The sequence below is a fragment of the Aethalodelphis obliquidens genome, unplaced genomic scaffold (assembly GCF_003676395.1).
Source record: "Aethalodelphis obliquidens isolate GAN/ISIS:26980383/991018 unplaced genomic scaffold, ASM367639v1 scaffold11, whole genome shotgun sequence".
Taxonomy (NCBI): Eukaryota; Metazoa; Chordata; class Mammalia; order Artiodactyla; family Delphinidae; genus Aethalodelphis; species Aethalodelphis obliquidens.
The window spans coordinates 1,700,887-1,725,459 of record NW_020837955.1 but is presented as its reverse complement, the minus strand read 5'-3'; the positions used below and the strand labels follow the sequence as shown (position 1 = coordinate 1,725,459).

Sequence of the window (24,573 nt, the reverse complement as noted above, 5' to 3'; positions counted from 1 at the left end):
GACATGCCTACAAGACCATAATAGGTAACAGTTTCACCTAATTTCATAGAGACAAATAGAGAAAGTCAAAATGAGAAGACAGAGTTATATATTTCAAATGAATGGGGGGGAAAAAACCCGGGGGGGGGGAAATGAAACATAATTTACCTGATAAAGAGTTCAAAGCAATAGTAAAACAAAAAACAAAACACACACGAAACAGAAAACACACACACACACAAAAACTTGGGAAAAGAATAGAGGAACACAGTGAGAAATTCAAAGAACTATGAAACATGAAAAAGAACCAGTCAGAACTGAAGAATAACTGAAACAAAAGTACATTAGAAGGAATTAACAGGAGATTAAGTGATAAAGAATAATGCATAAGCAATCTGGAAGATAGAATACAGGAAATCAAATCAGAACAGCAAAAAGAAAAACTTTTTTAAATGAGGATATTTCAAGAGACCTCTGGGACAACATCAAGAATACAAACATTCACGTTATAGCGGTTGCAGAAGGAGAAGAGAAAGAGGTTGAAAATATATTTGATGAAATTATGGCTGAAAACTTCCCAAACCTGAAGAAGGAAAAAATGTCCAGGTACAGGAATTACAGAGTCCCAAACAAGATGAATCCAAAGAGACCCACACCAAGACATCATAATTGAAATGATGAAAGTTAAAGAGAGAATCCTAAAGACAGCGAGAGTAAAACAAAGATGCTTTTTCTTTTTGGCTGCATTGGGTGTTTATTGCTGCGTGCAGGCTTTCTCTAGTTGCGGCAAGCGGGGTCTACTCTTCATTGTGGTGCACGGGCTTCTCATTGTGGTGGCTTCTCTTGTTGCAGAACACAGGCTCTAGGTGCGTGGCCTTCAGTAGTTGTGGCATGTTTGCTCAGTAGTTGCAGCACATGGGCTCAGTAGTTGTGGTGCACAGGCTCTAGGGTGCGCAGGCTTCAGTAGTTGTGGCTCACGGGCTTAGTTGCTCCACGGCATGTGGATCTTCCCAAACCAGGGCTCGTGTCCCTTGCATTGGCAGGCAGATTCTTAACCACTGTGCCACGAGGGAAGTCCATGGACTTGAATATTAGATGCTTTTTATGGTTAAATTTTATAGGTGTGGTAATGGTATTGTGATTATGTAGGAGAATGTCCTTACTCTTAGAAGATACATGATGACACACTCAGGGCTGAAGTTTCATCACAAGTAAAGACATCTAGATAAAGCAAATATGGCAAAATCAGCTATTGACTCTAGATACGTCTGCTCACTGAATCTTTCAAATTTTCTATTTGAAATTTTTGATAAGGAAGAACTGGGAAATATATTGACCAAGAAAATGTTTATATTGTTTACTGAAATATTGCTTGAATATCCCATTTGTGTAAAACGTCAAATAGTTGTGCATGTTATCTAAGGTAGATGAGGCTGTGTGTGATAATCTGTTTTTTTCAGTTTGTGTGTATTTTTACTCATCTAACAACTTTGTGTATTGCAAGTGTCAACTGAAAAAGAATGCACAACCTAAAAGTTGAGAGTTATGTTTTATGAGGCTGACATTCTTAAGACTTCAAGCCGGGGAGGCAGCATCTCAAGTAACCCTGAGAAAACTGCTCTGAGGAGGCGAGGGGCAAGCCAGGATATATAGTAGTTTTGCAACAAAGGGCAGGTAGTCGGAACAAAAGATTATCGTTAATAATAATAATAAAAAACTAGGTATCTCAAGTTAAGGAATTTAGCGCTTTTCTACGTATGGGAAGATGCAAGAGTCTGGGCTCACTGAAACCATTCCTTTGATACGCACCTCAGCGATCTGGGGCCAGTATCCTGTGTTTTCGAGTGTCCTCAGGTCTCACTGTGGGGAGTGGCTGCAATCCGATGGCTGCTAGATGGCAGGTATTCTTTGTTTCCTTTCTAAGTTCCCTCAGGGCTCACCGGCTCACCCTCGGAGGTGGCTGCAATTGTTGATGACTATGACCGTTGATGACTATGACATCCTTTGTTTACTGACATGGCAGGCAATATTCCATTTCTCACAAGTAATTTTGAGAAGCTGGCATCATCACACTTTATCATGATTACTACTACCGCCAATGCCACCAGCACTGGGCTGCTGTGCCTTCCTGGGAGAAGCCCTGCTACCACCAGGTTTGTTTTCAAAGTTTGCACTGCGGGTCTCTTTGGTCTTCTCTTCCACCCGCGTTAGCGTCTGGGCTAGCGCAGCAACCGCCTCACACCGGCTCCCTGACTGCGATCAAAGTGGCTCAGGTCCCACCCCCAGCTCCGGGCGGGGCTCCAGCCGCGAGGCCGGTCGTGGGTAACACCTTCGGGGTCGACAGGCCCTCTGGCGCATGCGCCGCCCTGCGCGCAGCCTCAATCGGGGTGCGGCGGGCACTGGAGCACGGTCGGCGCTTGGCCGGTGCGAAAGGCGGCAGAGCTTGAGGGAGGGGCGGGGTTCAGGCTCCTATCCCGGCCAGCGGCAGCTGCTGCAGTGGCTTGTTCGAGTCTGGTCCTTGTACGCTTACCTGCGCCTGCGGGTCGCCAGAGAGGCCGCCGTAGTGTTGGCGGCCACTGTTCTGAGGCCGCTGCGCACTCGGTGAGGACGGCAGGGACTCCTCGCCCTCCCACTGTATTAGGACCGGAAACTGACTCAGAGTGGCTAGCGAGTGCCTCAAGACGGCAGAGCCGGCGGAGGAGGCACATCCACATCTGCTTCCTCCCTAAAAAACAATTCTGCCTAAACGTTGTGCCCGTCCCTGCACTGAGCCAAAGGACATCGCTGTCAAGTATAACGTGGACTCTTTTCTCATGGGGCACGTGTATTTCTGGGATTCTTGGTGTCTCTTCGGGGGTCTGGGATCATAGTTCATAATGGTTAGTTCTGGGGCTGGTATGAACTGTCCAGCCTGTGTGTTTTCAATGGTACTGATTTGAGTTTACTGAAGGACCCACCCAAGATTTGGGGGCACAGGGTGTTCCAAGATTTGGGGCGCTCATATAGGTTCCAACTAAAATGATTTTGTCCCTTGGGTTCAGGTCCTGATTCCTAGGAACAAAGCGGATCTTGTGAGGTAAAGAGGAATCCCACCTGGAAGATGGCTCATGTGAGTGGAGACCTTCCACCAGGGCTGCAGAACAGAGGAGGATCAAGGCCAAGAAAGAGCAGACCCTAGATTTGCACAGCCGATTGCACCATGCACCATGTGATCGTTGTGCTCTGCAAGCCACCTGTCAGACTGTGAGAACCTGAGGTGTGAGCCAGGTTTCAGGAGAGGGAGCTGGCCTAAGGCAAGGGGCAAGTCTGCCCAGGAAATTATATAGTCTGGGGGAGAGAAATACCACCTACCACTAAGAAAACTTATCTCAGACCTTCCTAACAGCCTTTGACTTCTTTCACATTCTCTATTCTTTCCAGTGCCTGAGGGGGCCTCACCCTATGCCCTTTATCACCCGTGACATTGAGAGACGTGGATGCTTCCTCCATCCTGACTTCACAGACACAGGAAGTAGTGAAGGAAAGAGCTTCCTGGACTACTTGTTTCTGCCTAGGATGAAAGATGAAAACCACTGAGCCCAAGAGGATGAATGACCAGGTCATCCCATTCGTAGCAACCTAGCCAATAGTCAGATTTTCCGACATAGTTAAGTCAAACCCAGTTTCTATTAAAAGACTGAGAAACTACTGCCAAGGTAGTTCAGGACCAAAAGATGTTCTACAGGAGGACATTTTATCCTGCTAGTGTGTGGAGCTTATAGGTAGGAGAATCCAGGAGATGCAAGGCAGATCAGATCTCTTGTGATCTATTCTTTCTTCCTCCAGCCCAACTTTGTAGTTCACTATGTGTTTCCTCGATCCACAGAAAATGAACAGATCTCAGGTGGTTTGTTTATTTTTTCCCTCCTTTGTTTACAGTGTCTTACATGAGACTTTTTAGGGTTAGTAGGTTAGAATGGAAATATAGAAATAGATGAAAGTCAACTTCAGGGATAATAGGAATGATATCAGGATGAAGTACTATGCAGTTATATGCAGGTTATATGCTATTACTAGACTATTCTGTGCTATCATTGACCGAATTTGTCTGATTTTTCTGATAGTCAGAAAAAATGCAGATGTTCTTTGTTACATGATTTGCATTGGCCCTTAAAGAAATCATCATGTGAATTCCTCATGAGGCATTAAGAATTCTAAAGAAAATGTTCCTTTCCTAATCTTACTGTAGGTAACATAGTGAATAATCTTTCAGTGACTATGGGAAATGGGTGTAGCCAGCTGCTTGTAATTGCTCCTCAGGGGAAGCAGGACACTTTGTGTCAAAGGAGAACTCAGTCAATTGAGGTTTCCAGGGGCTTCTCACCATGGTCTTGTAGACCTCTTCCTCATGGTCCCACTTGATCCGGGCATAGAACCAGGGATATCTGCAAGAAAGAATGGATTATGTCACCTTCAGATAATCTTCTCTAATATTATGTATAGATTGTGCTGCAGATAGATTAAAGTTGTATTTTCTGGCACACGCTTCCCCAGTGCCCTTTTACGTTTCAAAGTGCATCACTTGTTGGATCTGTATGGTGAGGAACACCGGTAACCTTATTATGACAAATGTCATTGATCTTATAGTATTTGCCTTAATTAAGCATTCTATCCAGTTGACACTCATGTTCAGTCCCTCCTAGAAAGTGTTGATTGGTTTCTGGTCTCTTCCTCTGTGATGATTTCTTTTCTGTTTTCTCAATGGAGTCTTCTTCCTCTTCTTGCCTCTTATTACTGCTTCTCCCAAGGTGTCCATTATTGGTCCCCTATTGTCCTCACTCTCCTGGTCTTGCTGAGTGATCTGTTTTCCTGTCTGGGGATGCATCATTTGCTGGGATGCTTTTCTGGCTCTCCAGCCCAGACCTCTCCCCTACCTTAGACCCAAATGGCCAACTCTCTGCTGGACATCTCTGTATAGCTCTTCTAAAGGCCCGTCATACTCTACAATCCAAAAGGAAAGTTGTTATTAACAGCTCCCCCCACTTTCTCCTTTATTTCCCATCAAATGTTATCACCAGCCAGTCCATCATCCCAGTGAAAAACCCAGTATCTATTTCTAAGTGCTGTCCTTTACCTGCTACCCGCATATCCAGTCAGTGATCAAATCTTGTTACATTCAATTTGTTAATATTTCTTTCTTTTTTTGAAATTGAAATAAAGCGCACACAGATCCTCGGGGTACAACTTGATGAATTTTTCATATGTGCTACAGCTGGATAGCTATCACCCAGCTCAAGATAAAGGCCATTTTCTGTACCACAGAAGTCTTCTTTTCTTTCCAAGACTGTACTTGCCCACTCATTCAAAGGTAATTATTATTTTGACTTCTGTTATCATATATTACTTTTGTCTCATTTTAAACTTCATACAAATAGAGTCATGTAATATATAATCTGTTACGTCTGACTTTTACTCATCATTATGTTTGAGGTCATCCATGTGTAGCAGTAGTTTGGTTTTTTTCCCATGGTATGAATATACCAGTTTATCTGTTGTGTTCTGAAAGGATATTTGGGTTGTTTACAATTCTGGCTTTTGTACACATGTGCACTTGAATCTGAGGGATAGAAACCTAGGAGTGGAATTGATGGGTCATAGCATGCATACATATGTTTAACCTTGATAGATTCAGCCAAACGGATTTTACAAAGTAGTTGTACTGCTTGATACTCCCGCCAGCGGTATGTGAGAGGTTCTCTTGTGCCATCGCCTTGTTAGCATTTGGTATTGTTTGTGAGGTTTTCTTTTTTCTTTTTTAGTATTTGGTGGGTGAGTGTAATGGTATCTCATTGTGGTTTTAATTTGCATTTCTCAGATTGCTGATCATGCTGAGGATCTTTTCATGTTTTCTAACCATTTTGATATCTTTTTCTTTAAAGCGTGTATTTGTTTTGTTTGTTAAAAAAATTGATAGTTTTTCTGTGCTGTATTAACTTGGATGTTTATATTTCTAGATATGAGTCCTTTGTCAGATATGTGTACTACAGATACCTTCTTTAAGTTTGAGACTTGTTCTGAATTTTAATTAAGTCCAGTTTATCAATATTTTCTTTAATGGTTAGTGCTCTTTGTGTCCTGTTTAAAAAAATTTTTGCCCATCCTGAAGTCGTAAAGGAATTCTCTTATATTCTCATCTAAAAATTAGAATTGTTTTAGCTTTCACATTTAAGTCTATGATCTATTTTGAATTATTAGATACATATACATAAACATATACATATCTTTTTTTGAGCTATGGCTAGTCAGTTCCCACAGTACCATTTATTGAAAAGACCTTCCTTTCCCCACAGAATTGCAGTGGTGTCTGTTAGAAATCAGGTGACCATATGTGTGTATCTCTTTTTGGATTCTTATTTCTGTTGCAGTTGCCTCTTTGTCTACCCTATGCCAGTACTGCCCTGCCTTATTATTTTAGCGTTATAAAAAGTATTCATATTTGTGGATATAAGTTGTCCACTTTTGTTCTTCAGGATTTACCGTAACTACTTTAAGTCCTTTGTATTTCTTTTTTTTCTTTAATTAATTAATTAATTTGGTTGTACTGGGTCTTAGTTGTGGCAGGTGGGCTCCTTAGTTGCGGCTCGCCATCTCCTTAGTTGCGGCACGCAGGCTCCTTAGTTGCAGCAGGCAGTCTCCTTAGTTGCGGCTCCAGGGCTCCTTAGTTGTGGCTCGCCACCTCCTTAATTGTGTGGCACATGGGCTCCTTAGTTGTGGCATGCGAACTCTTAGTTGCAGCATGCATGTGGGATCTAGTTCCCTGACCAGGGAATGAACCCAAGCCCCTGGCATTGGGAGCACAGAGTCTTATCCACTGTGCCCCCAGGGAAGTCCCAGTTCTTTGTATTTCTGTATAAACTTTAAAATCATCTTGTCAACGCCCTGCCCCCCTTCCCACCCTTCCCTGGGAATCTGCTGGAATTTGGTATTGCATTGGATCTATAGATTGATTTGGGAGTTAGGTTATATTAATATTGACTTGAATTTTCAACTCATGAACATGGCATTTCTCTTCATTTACTTAGGTCTCCTTTAATTTTTCTCAGGAATGTTTGATAATTTCCATGTGTACATGTTTTACTTCTTTTGTTAGATTTATTCTTAGGTAGTTGAAAAATTTTCTCCCTATTTTGGCGTTGCTAGTATATATAGTCAATTTTTGTATATTGAACTTGTTTTCAGTGACCTTACCATTTATTAACTCTAATATTTTATCTGTAGATTATTTTGGAGTTTCCTTCCACACAATTATGTTATATGGATATTTCTTACTTTTTGTCCCATTTAAAAACTTTAATTTCTTTTTCTTTATTGCTGTGGCTAGGAGCTACCATGGAATAGAATAGTACATACTTGTTTTCATCCCAGTCTCAAGGGAAGCGTTTCGATATTTTATCATTTAGGATGATACTTGCTGTAACATTTTTGGTAGATGTTCTTGGGGAAGTTTCATTCTACTCGTGGTTTGCTGAAAGTTTTTATCATCCAATGGTGTTGAATTTAATTATTGAGTTGATTGTATGGTTTTCTCCTTTATTCTTTTAATGGATTGATATTAACATACTGATTGATGTAATTCTATTAATGTTTTGATTTTCAAGTGTTAAACCAGCCTATTTTTCCAGGAAAAATTCCCACTTGGTCTTGATATTCTGTCATCTTTGAATGTATTTCATGATAAGTTGTTTAGGATTTTTGTCTTTCTTCATGAGAGAGACTTTTATTTACCTTTTTTATAATGTTTTTGTCATGTTTTATATCAATTGTATATGGCCTCAAAGAAACATGTTAAGTATTTCCTCATTGTCTATTCCCTGGAAGTGTTTGTTGAAGATTGGTATTATTTATTACTTAGTTGTTTGTAAAAATTCACCAGTGAATTTATATAGGGCCTGGATTTTCTTTATGGAAAGTTTTTAAATTATAGATTTAATTTCTTTATATTAGGGAAATTATTTTTTAGAACATGATGTAAGTTGTAGTTGCTTCTTCCCAGCTTGTCATTTGTTATCCCCAGCTGGGAGCAGGTGCTTTTTGTCCCAGGGCAAAGCACAATCATACCAAGGGTTTCTCACATTTTGCTTTACTCTACACAAACTTCCACCTTAAAATTGCTACACTAACCCCCAGCGTTCCCATCCCCCTTACCTTAATACACTATGTATTGTGTATTAAGGCACTGCTCCAACACACTCTTCCAAAACACTTCTCATCCAACACTACAGTTTCATTATTACTATGCTGTTTATTGTCTGTTTTTCCCTTCCTGAATGAATATAACTCTCCTGAAGACTGGAGGGGGACGTCATTGTTTTTCACTGTTGTAGTCTAAGTGCATAATAAGTATTGAAAAGTCGCTAAGTGAATGAATGAATGAACTTTCATGTGCCGTTTTGTTTTAGGTGTTTCCTTTGTAAGCACCATGTAGCTCAATCGTTTTAATCCAATCTAAGATTTTCTACCTTTTTGTAACAGACTTAATATGTTATTACTTGGGTGCTTCCTTGTCTTTTGTTTTGTGTTTTATACTTATTCATTCAAATATATATTTTTATATAGTGTGAGGTATAATTTTTTTTTTTACAAGTAGGCACTGTACATATATTTGACTCAATTCTGGGACTTTTTCTTGTCACTGATGTATTTTTCTTTTGATTAGAGGAGCTTTGTAATAAAAAGTAATATCCCTTTATAGTTTTTATTTTGAACATACCTTTTTCCTCTTTTGAATTAAAAACATTATATCCGGGGCTTCCCTGGTGGCGCAGTGGTTGAGAATCTGCCTGCTAATGCAGGGGACACGGGTTCGAGCCCTGGTCTGGGAAGATCCCACATGCTGCAGAGCAACTGGGCCCGTGAGCCACAATTACTGAGCCTGCGCGTCTGGAGCCTGTGCTCCGCAACAAGAGAGGCCGCGATAGTGAGAGGCCCGCGCACCTCGATGAAGAGTGGTCCCCGCTTGCCACAACTAGAGAAAGCCCTTGCACAGAAACGAAGACCCAACACAGCAAAAATAAATAAATTAATTAATAAACTCCTACCCCCAACATCTTCTAAAAAACAAACAAAAAACCCCCCAAAAAACATTATATCCGGTATATTTCCTCCCCCTCTTGTAAAAATTTTTAGGCACAACAACCAAAAAATTGTTTGCTAAATTAAATTGTTTTAAAGTTTTATGTTAGTTTTCTTCCCCCCCAACCCCAGTTTTGCCCATTTTATGTATGAGATATACTGAAAAAAAATGCTTTTGGTTTAATTTAGTCTTCCTCATTTATTTTGGCTTTATTTTAATTTTATTCACTTAAGATTTTATCCTTATTTTTTCATACTTTTTTGATTTGTTTTTTATTTTTCATATTTCTTTCAGCTAAACATGAAGTTCATAATTATTTTCAGTCTTTATTTAAAAAATAAGTTAAAGACAATTTTTCTCTGTGACAGCTTTAGTTTTAGGTCTTAAGTTTTCATGTAATGAATTTTCCCCTTTGTTTCTTTCTAGGACAGTAGTAATTTGGATGTTGGTTACTTTTCTTTGATCTAAAGTTTTTAATTTGGAGAATGTCTTATTTTATGAGTTAATGACTTTTTAGTGAATTTTTAAAATTTTGGTTTTATAGGTCATAATCAGACAAAGTAGCTTGTAAAACCTCTGATTTGTAGGGTTTAGCAATATTGTCTCTGAAAGCACAGCATAACATAACGATTATAAGTGGTGCTTTATTTTCAGATGACCTAGTTCAAATTTAGGGTGACTCTGGGAAGTTGGGTAACCTCTTTCTGCCTCAATTTTCTTATCTGTTAAATGGGAAAAATAGTATCTATGTTATAGGTTTGTCCTGAGTATGAGGTAGTATGTATTTAAAATATTGTATGAAAGACATTTTTCTAAGTAACTGAATTTTAACTATCATTAGTAATTACCTGAACACGTGAGTTCAACAAACTCCATTTGATAGTCCTTTCTTGTTGATAGAGATATATTGCCTCTTACCGTGATTGTGGTTTGTTTTCTTTAACCAAATTATCTTGTAACTGTAGTAGTTTTTCTTTTATCTATTTGGACATATACAGATTTGACTTAAACCTTGATTAATTTTTACCATTTATCGTTACATGGTATCTGCCTTTGCCCCATTGAAGTTTAAGGCTGCAAATTCTGCTTAATCTGATATAAATAAGACCATGCTTGCTTCCTTTTATTTGCATTTTCTTGTAGTATTTTGTCCATTCCTTCTTTTTTAACCATTCTTTATCACTTTGTTTTAGATTTATTTTTTGTAAACAACAAATGGCAACATTTGGGTTTTTTTTAAAGACTAATATGGCATGTTAGTCTTGCATAAGAAATATATCCATTCCCATTTTCTGTGATAATTCGTATATTTGGTTTTATATATCTGTCTTAGTTTACTACATATTATTTTTCAGTATAACATAATGCAATATAAATTTATACTATTAATTATACTTCTTTAGAATCTTTACTTTTTCTGGTATATTCAAATTTGTCATTGCTTCATTTTTCTTCTCTGTTAATTTGGTAGTTTTCTGATTTTTAGTTCTCATAGCTACAAACCCACACCTAAATATTATAACTGAGCCATATCTACTAACATATCAGATTACTTTGTTGCTCTTCTGCTGCTCCATGGTGTAGTGATTGCTACTGCTCTTCCTCCAGCCCCTCTTAGATGACCTTCGAAAGTTTCAATCCACCCATTACTCCTCCCCACACCCAGTCTCCATTTTAATAATTCTTTTTTTTTTTTTTTACGGTACGCGGGCCTCTCACTGTTGTGGCCTCTCCCGTTGCGGAGCACGTGCTCCGGACGCGCAGGCTCAGGGGCCATGGCTCATGGGCCTAGCTGCTCCGCGGCATGTGGGATCCTCCCAGACCGGGGCATGAACCCGTGTCCCCTGCATCGGCAGGCGGACTCTCAACCACTGCGCCACCAGGGAAGCCCCATTTTAATAATTTATCAGTATATTACTGGCTCTGTTCTTACGGAGAGTCTCTTCTGTTTCAGGAGGTGTTCTTTAATATTATGTTATACATTTCAAATCATGTTAATATTATCCATCTAGTTGTAACCATGTTTCAATAACAAGCTTGATTGTTTCTCACTCCTTCCCCTTGCTTGAGACTTGCTTGGCAGCTTGTTAGTACCTCCTTAGTGTTTTCTCTGCAGAGATTACAGGGGTGATTTATTCCTCGAGGCCCTGCTCATTTGAACACATCTGGTTTTGGGCCTGTCATATGAAAGACAATTTATTTATGTATAATATTCCTGGATTGAAATTCTTTTCTCATAATCTCATTGTCTTTTTGCTTTCACCCCTGCAGAGGAGAAGTCTGAAGCTAGGATGCTTTTCTTTACTTTGTGAGTCAGCTGTTCTTTCATCTAGAAGCTCTTAAGAGTTTATCCTTGTCATTCAGAATTATATAAATGTATGCCTCAGTGTGTCTTTTCATTAATTCTGGGTTGGTGGTTTTCTTCCTTCAACACTTTAGATATTTCACTCCATTCTCTCCTTGCTTGCATTGGATTCTGGCTTGGATTCTGAGAAGTCGGTTGTAATTCTTATCGTTGTTCCTTTGTAGGTAAGGTTCACATTCCACCAACCCCTGGGGCCCAATACCACCCCCACCCCTTCTTTGCTTTTTTCAAGATCTTTTGGATTTGGTTTTCTGCAGTTTGAGTAAGACAGGTTGAGATGTGGTTTTGGGGGCATTTATCTTGCTTGATATTCTCTGAGTTTCCTGGATTTGACATTAATTTTGGAATGTTTGGTTATTACTACTTCAGGTATTTCTTCTGCTCTGTTCCTTCTTCTTCTGGTATTATAATTATGCATATATTATGCGTTTTAATGTTGTGCCACAGTTCTTGGATGTTCTGTTTTTTTCATTCGTTTTCTTTTCACATTTCAGTCTGTGAAGTTTTTGTTGACCTATTTTCAAGTTCACTGGTTGTTTCCTTGGCCTGTTGTGTGATGAGTCTATCAGAGGCATTCCTTGTTTCTATTACTGTGGTTTTGACTTGGAGCATTTACTTTAGATTTTTTTCTAGAATTTCTATTTCTCTGCTTATATGACTCATTTATACTTGAATGTTGTCTAATTTTTTTCATTCAACTCTTTAACATGTTAATTATCGTTATTTTACACTCCCTGTCTGATAATTCCAACATTTGTGTTGTATCTGAGTCTGGTTCTGATTATTACTTTGTCTCTTCTTCATGTGTTTTTTATTACTTTTTGGTATGTATTGCAATTGTTTTTTGAGAGCTGGACATGTATCTGGTGATAGAACTGAGGTAAATAAATTTTTAGTGTGAGGATTTGTGTTAGTCTGGCTAGGAGTTGGGCTGTGTTTAATGTTTGTTGTAGCTGTAGGCGCCAGAGCCTTCAAATTCCTTTAGTGTCCTTGTTTTTGACTTCCCTAGATCACTGGTTTTTCAGCTTTGGTGTCTCATACCTAGAGGGATTATTAAAACACTGTTCACTAAGTCCCATGCCCAGAGTATCTGTTTCTGTAGATGCCTTAATCTAATGCTGCATAAGAAAGCACTGCAATATTTCGCAGCTTAAAGACAACAAGAAACACTTATTGTCTCACGTAGGGGTCTCATGAGGCTGCAGCCATCTGAAGGCTTGACTGGGGCTGGAGGATTGGCTTCTGTGATGGCTCACTCACATGGCTAGCAAATTAGTATTGATGTTTGACAGGAGGCCTCATTTTTTTCCCCATGTAGACTTCTCCATAGAGCTGCTTGAGTGTCCTCATGATATGGCCGCTGGCTTTACCCAGAGAAAGTGATCCATGAAGGAACAAAGTGGAAGCAGCAGTGTTCTTCTGTGACTTGGCCTCATTGGTCATACTCTGTTATTTCTGCAACATTCTATTGGTTACAGAGGTCAGCCCTATTTAATGTGGGAGAGGATTGTACAAGGGCATTGGGGGAGGAGGTGATGACCATCTTGGACACTGGCTATCATAGTAGGTCTGGAATGGGGCTTGAGAATTTTGCATTTCTAACAGGTTCCCAGCTGATGCTGATGTTGTTGACTTATGGACCACACTTTGAGAACACTGCCCCAGGGAGTACCCAAGAAAAGCTATTGGAATGTGGGAAGGAATTATTAGCATATCGATGTTCAGATATTTGTGTTTTAAAAATAAGAATGAGATTTCATGTACATATAAAGATATAAATAGCCATGCTGGATGAGTGCTCAAACTTTAATTAAGGGGTAAATGATCAAATGTTTTGAAACCCTTCGGCTGGAGGACATATCCACAATAACTTGTAATCTTGCTTATAATCTTGCTCTTAATTATGTCTGTGAGGCTTTATCTTAATACATCTCAAACCCTTTTCTCCTACTGTATAGTTCCATTAACTTATCAAGTATTCTTTTTTTTTTTGAGCCATGTGTTTTCAAATTTATCAAGTATTTTTTAATGCTTCCATGCCTTTTTTTGTGTCGTTGGCCCATATTTATAAAGAATATGTGATTCATGTGTCAAGACTTAATACTTTACTCCTCCATAAAACTCAACCTGATAATACAAAATAAAACTTAACATTTCTTCCCCCTTTGCAACTACCCATTTACCTTTCAGAGACTTTTTATCATTGCTTCTATAAAATTTATTGCAGATATTTATGTTTAAATATGTTTTCTGACCTGAATATAAACTCCTTGAGAGCAGGATTAACCTTTTATTTTTCTTTGTATTCCCAGAAATTGGGACAGTTCCTGGAACACTGGCAGGAACTCCTATGCTCTTTGTATGAATTAAGAAATTAATACACTGGCCAGACCTTATACCATGATTCCTCATTTTCCCACAACATATAGTACTGAGAGAAGGGATCCTACATTGCATTTTCTCTTCAACTATTAATTGTGAACATGACCAGGTGTTAGATCCCCAACATATTGCATGCTATTCAGTTCTGGTCACTGTAGATTGAACACAGATGTGCTGTTTCAGGGGCCAGTGTCATTTGAGGATGTGAGTATGGGCTTCACTCAGGAGGAGTGGCAGCACCTGGACCCTGCTCAGAGGACCCTGGACAGGGACGTGATGCTGGAGAACTATAGCCACCTCATCTCAGTGGGTAGGGATTGTATAATTTGTAACTCCAAACAATATTTGTTTCCTTTTTAGCTGCTGATATAGGTGGTTTCTTTGTAGAGATTAATAATTTATAGATTTGAAATTCAGGAGTCAAAGGTGATCCCTTTCGGGCACTACAAAGAACACTTGTGTTCTCTTCCCCAGTGAAATGTTCCAGTGGATTTATTTTCGTGCAGGCTAACTTTGTCCTCCTTTAAAGGTCCTGAACCTCAGGCCACCTGGTCCAAGTCCTGTGTCATTTTCCATTCACAAGGTATTGTGTTACCAAACCAGAGGTGATTTTCAAATTGGAGCAAGGAGAAGAGCCATGGATGTTAGAGGAAGAGTCCCAAAGTCAGAGCCACCCAGGTGAGTTAGCATAGACTTTACTGTAACCTGGGAGAAACTGGATCCCAGGGAGTTAGTTCAGATGTTGGCATGTTTGAGATTTTTTAGGAAATTTTTTTTAGAGTTAATAGAACTTTGGAAGTGACCAAGAATAATTGGCCTTCATGCCTCAGATGCATATATCACCCTGGCGGATAAGAGCTAAATGGTTTCTTTTTGGGTTTTCTTCCAAAAATCCAATCCTTGCCTCTCTCATTTTAAATATTTGTTATTCTTTCTACATCAATTTCATTTCATCTTTTAATCATATATTATGTATTAATTCACTAAGTATTAATTTGACATCTACCATATGCCAGGTTTGTCTGTGTGCTGGGGTTGCAACTGCTAACAATATAATGACTGCATTTTAGTGGCAAAAGAGAATGAAATGTGGTACTCTTTATGAAAGTGATCAGGAAAGAGCCTCTTTAAGATCAATATTATAATTAACACAGATCTGAATGGAGGGGGACAGTGGATTTTGAATATTCCAGCCAGATGGTATACCCTGTGCCATGAACTTGAGGCCGGAGTGTTTAGTGTCTGCAGAACAGGATAGCATTTGCCAGGATGAATAGAGATCAGAGAGTTAGAGATGATATCAGAGAGGTAGTTGGTGCCAGTATTTGGCTTTACTGGCTATCAAAAGCTCCTTAATTCTTTTTTTTTTTAAAGATTTATTTATTATTTATTTATTTAATTTTTTTTTTGCTGCATCAGGTCTTATTTGTGGCACGCAGGATCTTTATTGAGGCGCGTGGGATCTTTCATTGTGGTGTGTGGGCTCTTTGTTGTTGTGCACAGGCCTCTCTCTAGTTGTGGCGGTGGGTTTTCTCTTCTCTAGGTGTGGCTTGCAGGCTCCAGGACGCATGGCCTCTGTAGTTGTGGCGTGCAGGTTCCAGAGTGCATGGGCTCTGTAGTTTGCAGCATGCAGGCTCTAGTTGAGGTGCGTGAGCTCAGTAGTTGTGGCACGCGGGCACATTGTGGCATGTTGCCCCACGGCATGTGGGATCTTAGTTCCCTGACCAGGGATTGAACCCGCATCCCCTGCATTGGAAGGTGGATTCTTTACCACTGGACCACCAGGGAAGTCCCGAAAACTCCTTAATTCTAATTGAGATGGAGTCATTGGAAGGTTTTGAGCAAAGGAGCACATGTTCTGATTTGCTTCATGTATACCCCTGGCTGCCCTACAGTGGAAATGTTGACAGAGGGGGTGGGGAGGAGGGATGAGTAAAGTCAAGGAGAGCAGTTAGCAGTTCTCCATGTGAGGGATTGTGGTGCCTTAATACCGGCTTGGAAATAGAAAGTAAAGTGACATGATTGGATTCTTGATGTATTTTGAAGTTGTAGCCAAAACAGGATTTGTTGTTAGATTGGATTATGGGTATGAGAAAAAGAATAATCAAGAGAAAAACTGAAAGGTTTTTTTTCCTGAGGCACTAGATGTCTGGTAGTACCTTTAACTCAGACAGGGGAACTTGAAGAGAAGCAGTTCTGGGAGGAAACAAGTAAAGATATGGGTACGTTTATACAAATATTATCTGTATAAATTACAGATGATCCCCAAATTACAGTGATTCAACTCATGATTTTTTGACTTCATGGGTTCAAAAGCAATACCCATTCACTGGAAATTGTACTTTGAATTTTGATCTTTTCCCTGGGCCAGCGATATGTGGTGGTAAGATACTCTTTTGTGATGCTGGGTAGCAGCAGTGAGCCATAGCTTCCAGTCAGCCACATGACCACGAGGGTGAACAACCTTACAACCATCCTGTACCCATACAACTGTTAGTACAGTATTCAGTGAACTGCATGAGATATTCAACGCTATTATAAAATAGGCTTTGCATTAGATGATTTTGCCCAACTCTAGGCTAATGTAAATGTTCTGGGCACGTTTAAGGTAGGCTAGTCTAAGCTATGAGGTTCAGTAGATTAGGGGTATTATATGCATTTTTGACTTTTGATATTGCCAAGTTACAATAGGTTTATGGGGACATAACCTCATTGTAAGGCAAGGAAGATCTGTAGTAGCAATGTTCTGTTGAGTATACAAACAACAAAAATAAAATATTGAAAAACAATAGCATGTAAATAATTTATCAGTTGACCAGACGGGTGTTCTAAAATCCTTTTATTTTTTAGAAGTGTTGTTGAGTTAAATATGAATGGTAAAATTTAATGAGTAAATGCTAGCAGAAAGTAATGTATAACTTCTAAACTTTTGAAGGTAAGAAAATAGAAAAGAAAAAATATACATATATTAGATCAGACCAAAAAAGAACAATGAAAGAGAGGGGAAAAGCAGTAAAAATTAGAATAAGTGGAAACTGTAAGTGAAATGAAGGAAACCAACCTAGATATTTTAGTAATTACAATACATTCAAAAGGACTAAAACCTCTTGTTAAAAGACAGATATTGTCAATTTGGATTTTTTACAAATATAGGTATATGGTGTTTGAAAAGTACATATGAAATATAAAAAGAAAGAATGGACTGTATTCCATTATTGGAATGTAGAAAGGAATAGTGATATACTTCAAATATTAAACAAAATAGAATATTAACCCTTGGTATACCATCAGGGATCCAGTGTACCCAATTTTTGTTTTTGAATTTCTTTTTGAAACAGTTCTAATTATTTGCAAGGGTGGTTGTTTTATGACTTTCATAATTTCTTATAAATTAAAATAAAATTTTAACTTGAATGAACAAAGAGAAAATTTACTTATATTTTTAAATGGAATAAAACTCAGTTTATCTTGCAATTTCCACATGGGTGACTTGGTCCCATTTATAAATCTAAGAAATATGGGATTGTTGTGATCTTATTTTAAAGTATTTTGAAATGTTTTGCTACTTCATCCCCCTAGCAATTATTCCAACATTACTCATCAGTTATGTTCAATAGTGCTAAAATACACTAAAATATAAGAAAATGAATGATGGAATTTCTTGGAAGGATAATGCAATAGTGAGGTAAATCCTCACCATTATATCATCCTTCAGTTTTCTTATTCAGTTCCCTGAAGTATTGCTTCAGCTGTAATGAAGGGATGAAAGAAATCTGGAGACCTTATTTGTTGTTTCTTTTTAAAATTTTATTTATTTATTTTTTGGCTGCATTGGGTCTTTGTTGCTACATGCGGGCTTTCTCTAGTCGCAGCTAGCAGCTGCGCGGGCTTCTCTTGTTGCAGAGCATGGGCTCTAGGCATGCAGGCTTCAGTAGTTGTGGCTTGTGGGTTCAGTAGTTGTGGTGCATGGGCTTAGTTGCTCCATGGCACGTGGGATCTTCCTGGACCAGGGATTGAACCCATGTCCCCTGTATTGACAGGTGGATTCTTAACCACTGCACCGCCAGGGAAGTCCCCCTTATTTGTTCTTTCTTTCTTTCTTTAGATTTCATTGAATATAGTTGAGAATTTAGAATTTTTATTTTCTGCCTTTAATTGCAAAGGGCAGAAAATTGACATAAGGATACTTTCCACAATTATTAGACAAATCAGAAGATGAGTGTAAAGAGATAGGGAAAAGTACTCTAGACCCTAATAACGGTGGATAATTGATTGTATAAGTGAAATTCAGACTGTAAGTTTTTTTTTAATAAATTTTATTTATTTATTTATTTAATTTATTTTTGGCTGCGTTGGGTCTTTGTTGCTGCACACAGGCTTTCTCTAGATGTGGCGAGTGGGGGTTACTCTTGGTTGTGGCACACGGCCTTCTCATTGTGGTGGCTTCTCTTGTTGCGGAGCACAGGCTCTAGGCACGTGGGCTTCAGTAGTTGTGGCTTGCAGGCTCTAGAGCGTAGGCTCAGTAGTTGTGGCGCACAGGCTTAGTTGCTCCGCAGCATGTGGGATCTTCCTGGACCAGGGCTCAAACCTGTGTCCCCTGCATTGGCAGGCAGATTCTTAGCCACTGCACCACCAGGGAAGTCCCCAGACTGTAAGTTTTAGATGATATGCTAGATGAATAAAGATGTGCCTCTGATCCTGTTGTAAGAATAGCCTGAATGTATACTTCATTTAGGCACTACTATTCATTGTGAATCCCCATGAGAATGCAAATATAGCCTAGGCAATAGTTTTCCTTTTAACTCTAATGAAAATGAGTACTTTCTGAAATTTAATTTGGTGGTGTTATGTGGAATAGAAAAGAGGAGGATGAGGTTGTAAGCATGTACATTAGTGAGGCTCTTGCTTTGATAACGACTAGGCCCTGATTTAATTGTTCCGAGTCTAATTGTTCCTTGATATCTCCCCTTACCATCATTGTCTATTAATTTTCCTTGTGATTCTACTTAATATTTGTTGAGTTGTTAGGCTGATTCTATTACCTGTAAGTTCCCCACCCCAAGATTAAGCAGTCATTCAAACATTTTAAATTTATTGTTTGTGTTTATTTCAAATTCTCTATTTTTGAATGTCACAGTTAAATTCAGGTATAATTGGCATACAACATTTTAGTGTCAGGTGTACAATGTAATGATTTGATATTTGTATATATTGCAAAATGATCACCACACTAAACCTTTTTGAAGTGTCAAATTATTGCATTTTGTCGCCAGATTCCCCATTTTTCACTACTGCAAGTTATTTATTTATTTTTCAAACCTAGAGGAGCAAGGCAGTATGCCCTTGAGATTACTTTCATAGCAAATGACTGGGCTAGAATAAGACATATGAATATGTCTTCTCTTCATAAGAAATATATTAACATGTATAAACTATGGCAAATTATTTTCATTTCTATACTTCTGCATAGTTGACCTGATGGAGAAGAGCCAGGAAAAGGAAGACCAGCATTGGTGGAAAGTTGATTTTGTCAACAACAAAACACTGACTAAAGAGAGAAATAGTGTATTAGGAAAAGCATTTTCTCTGGGTACAAACTCTATTTTATCAAGAAAAATACCTGGTAAATATGACTCATATGGAATGAATTTGGATTCTCTTTCAGAACTAATCATTAGTAATAGACACTCCTTTGTAAGGCAGCCTTATGAGTTTAATACACATGGGAAATTACTCCTCTGTACAAAGCACAGGTCATTCTAGAGAGAAATCTTTAGAATATGATAGAACTGGAAAAGCCATTAGTCAAAATAAGGACATATTTCAGCATCAAGATACTCAAACTCTGAAGCTTTCTTCTGAATATAGTGAATGTGGGAAAGCCTTCAATGAGGGGGCAACTTTCATTACCCATAAGAGAGCAAGCTCATGGGAGAAGCCCTATGGAGGTAATGAACATGTCAAAGCCTTTTCTGATAGACCAACATTCATCAGGGAACTCATACAAGGGAGAATCACTATGAATTGAATGATTGTGGGAGGTGGTCTGTTGGTGAGAAGTCAACTTTAAGTAAGCACTATGGAGTTATCATGGGGAAGAGATACTGTGAGTGTATTGAAAGTGAATAGTTTCAGAAAGAAGTCACTCCTTCAGCGAATTTATAAAGGAGAGAAAACCTTTAACTGTTATGAAGATTGGGAAGTATTCTGCAAGAACCCAAATTTCTTGCAGCATCAAGAAACACATATAGGGAAAGAAGTCTATAAAATTAATCAGTGTGCTACTGCATTTTACAAGAAGCCAAAGCTTCCTACATATCAGAAAACAGATGTAAGAGAAAAACTCTATGAATGTAGTGAATGTGGGAAAACCTTCAGCCATAAGTCATCTCTCATCCTACATCAGAGGATACACAGAGGGGAGAAATGCTATGAATGCACCAAATGTGGGAAAACCTTTGGGTATAGGTCAGGCCTCGCAGTACATCAGAGAACACACACAGGGGAGAAACCCTGTGAATGTAATGAATGTGGAAAAAATTTCTGTGAGAAGTCAAATCTCCATGTACATCAGCGAACACACAGAGGGGAGAAACCCTATGAGTGTAATGAATGTCAGAAAGCCTTCAGTGATAGGTCAGCTCTCACAGTACCTGAGGGAATACATACCGGGGAGAAACCCTATGAATGTAAGGAATTTCTCCCAGAAGTCAAACTTCATTAATCATCAGAGGACTCACACAGGAGAGAAACCCTATGGATGTCACAAATGTGGAAAATCCTTCTCTGTGAAGTTGAAAGTGAGGGAACATCAGAGAACACACACAGGAGAGAAGCCTTATAAATGTAATGAGTGTGGGAAAACTTTCTACCATAAATCATCCCTCACAGTACATCAGAGAACCCACACAGGGGAGAAACCCTATGAATGTAACCAATGTGGGAAAACCTTCTACCAGAGTCATTCCTCACAACACATCAGAGAACACACTAGGGAGAAACAGTACAGGTGTAATGGAACCTTTCACCAGCATCTCGATTTCAGTAAACAGCAGAGAAACAGCACTAAGAAGAAACCCCTGTCAACATCCTGAAACCTTCACCCTCTTGTTGGACTCATTGCATAGCAGAAACAACCTGGGACTGAGGTGGGGGACCCAGTATATATGAGAAATCTTTTGCCTAGAAGTGACATTTCATTGAGTAACAAATAATATTTGATAACTTTATTAATATTTTGAAGATGTTACAGTGTCAAAAAAAGTTTAAAAAGGAGGCCTTTTGCAGAATATGTATAAGTATGCTATGTAGAGAAACTTTTCATGATAGGTTTGCTTATTGGAATGCAGCATTGTAGGAAGTATATGTATATTTGCTTAATAACTCATAAAGTTTTTATTTCATAATTTTAATATGAATATGAAGTGTATAAGTTGTCCCATACTTAATACCTATGTAATTTTTTGTTTTAATTGAAATTTTTATTGAGATAATTGTAAATTGTAAGATGCAGTTGTAAGAAGTAATACAGAGAGACCTCATGTACCCTGTACCCTGTTTCCCCCAATGGTAACATCTTGTAAAAATACAGTACAAATATCAGCCAGGATAATGACATTATTGATATAATCCACCAATTAGTTCAGAATTTCTCAATTTTATTTGTACTCATTTATGTGTAGGTATATTTAGTTCTGTGCAATTTTATCACATGTGTAGGTTTATGTATCCACCATTGGCTGTGGCATCTGTTGACTGTGTTATCTATGACCACAGATATTTCATGATATTCAGGGGTTATTAGTTTCTCCGGTATTATAATTATGTTTTTCAAAAGAGTCTCTATATTTTAGAGATAGAAAAATAACATATGCTGCAGCATTCAGATAATTGAAATACAGGCAACAATACCATGAGCTTGGAGATATATATGTATTTAATTGGATCATCTGTTCTTTCATTTCCAGGATTTGTTTTTATAACTTGTATATTTATTTGTTGACTACATTAGGTTACAAATACTTTCTCTTAGACTGTGGCTTATCTTTTAATTTTATTTATGCTATATTATACTGTATAGAAGTTTTAAGTTTTGATGCAAATATAACAATCTTTCTTAGGTCTAGAAATTCTTTTCTAGACTGAGGTTGCAAAGATATTCTTCCAAAAGACTGAAGTTTTGCTTTTCATGTTTATATTTTTACATCTGTCTGGATTTTTTTTTTTTTGGCGGTACGCAGGCCTCTCACTGTTGTGACCTCTCCCATTGCAGAGCACAGGCTCCGGACACGCAGGCTCATCGGCCATGGCTTGCGGGCCCAGCCGCTCCGCGGCATGTGGGATCTTCCCGAATCGGGGCACGAACCCATGTCCCCTGCATCGGCAGGTGGACTCTCAACCACTGCGTCACCAGGGAAACCCTGGAATTTTTTTTTAATGGTATAAATTAGTGATCTACTTTCTTTTTTTTTGCAAATGGAAAAGTCAGTTGTCTCAGGGCCACTTTTGAAGGTCTGTATATTCGTTTTCCAGGGCTGCAGTAACAAAGTACCACGAACTGGGTGGGTTAAAATAATAGGAATTATTCTTCCAGTTCTGGTGATTAGAAGTCTGAAATCAAGATGTCAGCAGGGCCATGCAGTCTCTGAAGGCTCACGGGGAGAATGTCTTCCATGCCTTTCTCTCAGCTTCTGGTGGTGACTCTCCATCCTTGGTGTTCCTTGGCTTACAGCTGCATAACTCCAATCTCTGTCTCCACTGCCTCATGCATTCTCCCTTCTTGTGTCTAGGTCTCTGTGCCCCTTTTGGAGCCAGCAAGGCCATGGCCCTGTCTGCTTGCCCAGAACCTCAGGCGCAGCCTAGTTGCCTCAAACCTAGCTCCTGCCGGTGCGCAGCACACACTGGTGGAACTGAGCAGAACCCTGCACCCACCCCTATCCCCCTGCCAAGGACAAAGGCCCCTCCATATCCCCTGCCTCTTATTTACAAAAAAGTACTAGATCTATGGCTAGCACAATTTCAAGAACTTGGCCTTAAGAGAACGGGATTAACACTGTTGCTCATAATAATCTGTATCTTTGTGGGCATCAAAATAATCGTAGCTTGTTCTGCCCGTATATGTAAATGGTCAACTACAATTGTCAGTAAAGACATACTACAGACCCGTGTCGACATCTTCCACTCTAAGTATATGGTGCCCTATGTCAGCATGAAGTTACAGAAGACAGACCTTCGACCATAATCCAATAAAAATGGAATGATGTTCTGACAAGTGGGGATTTGTAAGCAGCTTTTGGCAGGAAAAAGCTCTTTGCCGGAAAGAGCTCTCTGCCAGAGGCCGCTTTTGTCTTGTCACTAACCTTAAACCAGGTGCCCCCATGCTCTACTTATCTCTGGCCCTATTGATCACATAATACCTTGCCTAATCTGTGGGTTCTTTCCATAGATCAAAGAAGTAGAAATGAATAAGTAATTAACACATGACCCGATCTCTTCCCTAGCTTCCCCTTCAGTAATCTTGCGAGAACGAACTGTGTGAGCAAGACAGTATTGAAAGAAAGATCATAAGAAGTCAACAAGCCTGCATGATAAGCCTGCATTCAGTGGGGGATGGCGATGCCTCTGACCTCCTGTCTCAAGGATTAACTGAGATTACTTACCTTTTCCCTTTAAGAACTTCTCATGGCTGAGCAGAATCTTGGGAGGTGGGTTTTGGGGAGTCCACCATCTCCCCAGCATTCTGATTAAAAGCAACTTTCCTTTCTACCAACATTTGTCTCTCTTGAGTATTGATTTCTGAGCAGCAAGCATCCAGACCTGATTTGGTAACACTGGGACGGCAGCACAAGGTGTGTGGAGGGTGGGGGTCTTTTCTTTTTATTGCCTTGTTGCACAGGCTAAACATCTGGGACAACGTTGACTACAAGTGGTGAGTAGACATCTTTGCCTTGTTCCCAGTCTTAGGAGGAAACCGCTCTTTATTTCACCATAAAATATGATGTCAGATATATGTTATTCCATAAATGCCCTTTATTAGATTGAGGATGATTCCTTTAATTCCTAATTAATTGACAGTTTTAAATCATGAATGTGTTGAATTTTTTCAAATGCTTTTTCTACATTATAAAGATATGGTTTTTCTTTTTTAGTATGTTAATATAATGAAATACATTGATTTTGAATGCTAAGGCAACCTTGCATTTCTAGGATAAATCCTATTTGGGCACGATGCATTACCATCTTTTATAGATTAGAAGTTTCAATTTGCTATTTTTTTAAAAGAATTTTTGCATCTATGTTCATGAGAGTTATTGATCTATGATTTTCTTTTCTTGTGATGTCTTTGTCTGGCTTTGGTATGTGGGTAATGTTGACTCGTAAAATAAGTTGGAAAATGTTTATTCCTAGAAGAGTTGGTGTACAGTTGTTACTAGGTCTTCCGTAAATGTTTGGTAGAATTCACTTGTGCCATCTGGCCTGTACTTGTTTTTGTGGGAAAGTTGTCAGCTACAAATCGTTTAAATAGGGCTATTCAGGTTTTCTCTTTCTTCTTGAGTGAACTTGGGTAGTTGTACCTTTCAAGGACTTTTTCTGTTTCAACTCTTCAGGTATCTTTCTGTTAGCAATTTCTAATTTAATTCTATTCTGGTGCTAGAATATACCTTGTATGATTTCCATTCTTTTAAATCGTTTGAAACTTGTATTATAGCCCGTATTATGTGCACTTGAAAAGAAT

General features: G+C 38.9%; 2 protein-coding genes across 2 annotated transcripts; both read left to right on the top strand.

The window, feature by feature from the left end:
• The first annotated feature begins 1,195 nt into the window (after positions 1 to 1,195).
• On the top strand, positions 1,196 to 19,896 carry LOC113623129 (putative zinc finger protein 487). Its single transcript, XM_027111865.1, is given in 6 exon segments — positions 1,196 to 2,132; positions 3,021 to 3,235; positions 3,400 to 5,326; positions 14,422 to 14,516; positions 19,309 to 19,591; positions 19,593 to 19,896. Coding segments are annotated over 4 exon segments (759 nt in total). The 5' UTR covers positions 1,196 to 2,132; positions 3,021 to 3,235; positions 3,400 to 5,219; the 3' UTR covers positions 19,867 to 19,896.
• LOC113623126 (zinc finger protein OZF-like) lies at positions 19,888 to 22,097 on the top strand. Its single transcript, XM_027111857.1, is given in 2 exon segments — positions 19,888 to 20,528; positions 20,530 to 22,097. Coding segments are annotated over 2 exon segments (1,014 nt in total). The 5' UTR covers positions 19,888 to 19,917; the 3' UTR covers positions 20,933 to 22,097.
• Positions 22,098 to 24,573: the final 2,476 nt, after the last annotated feature.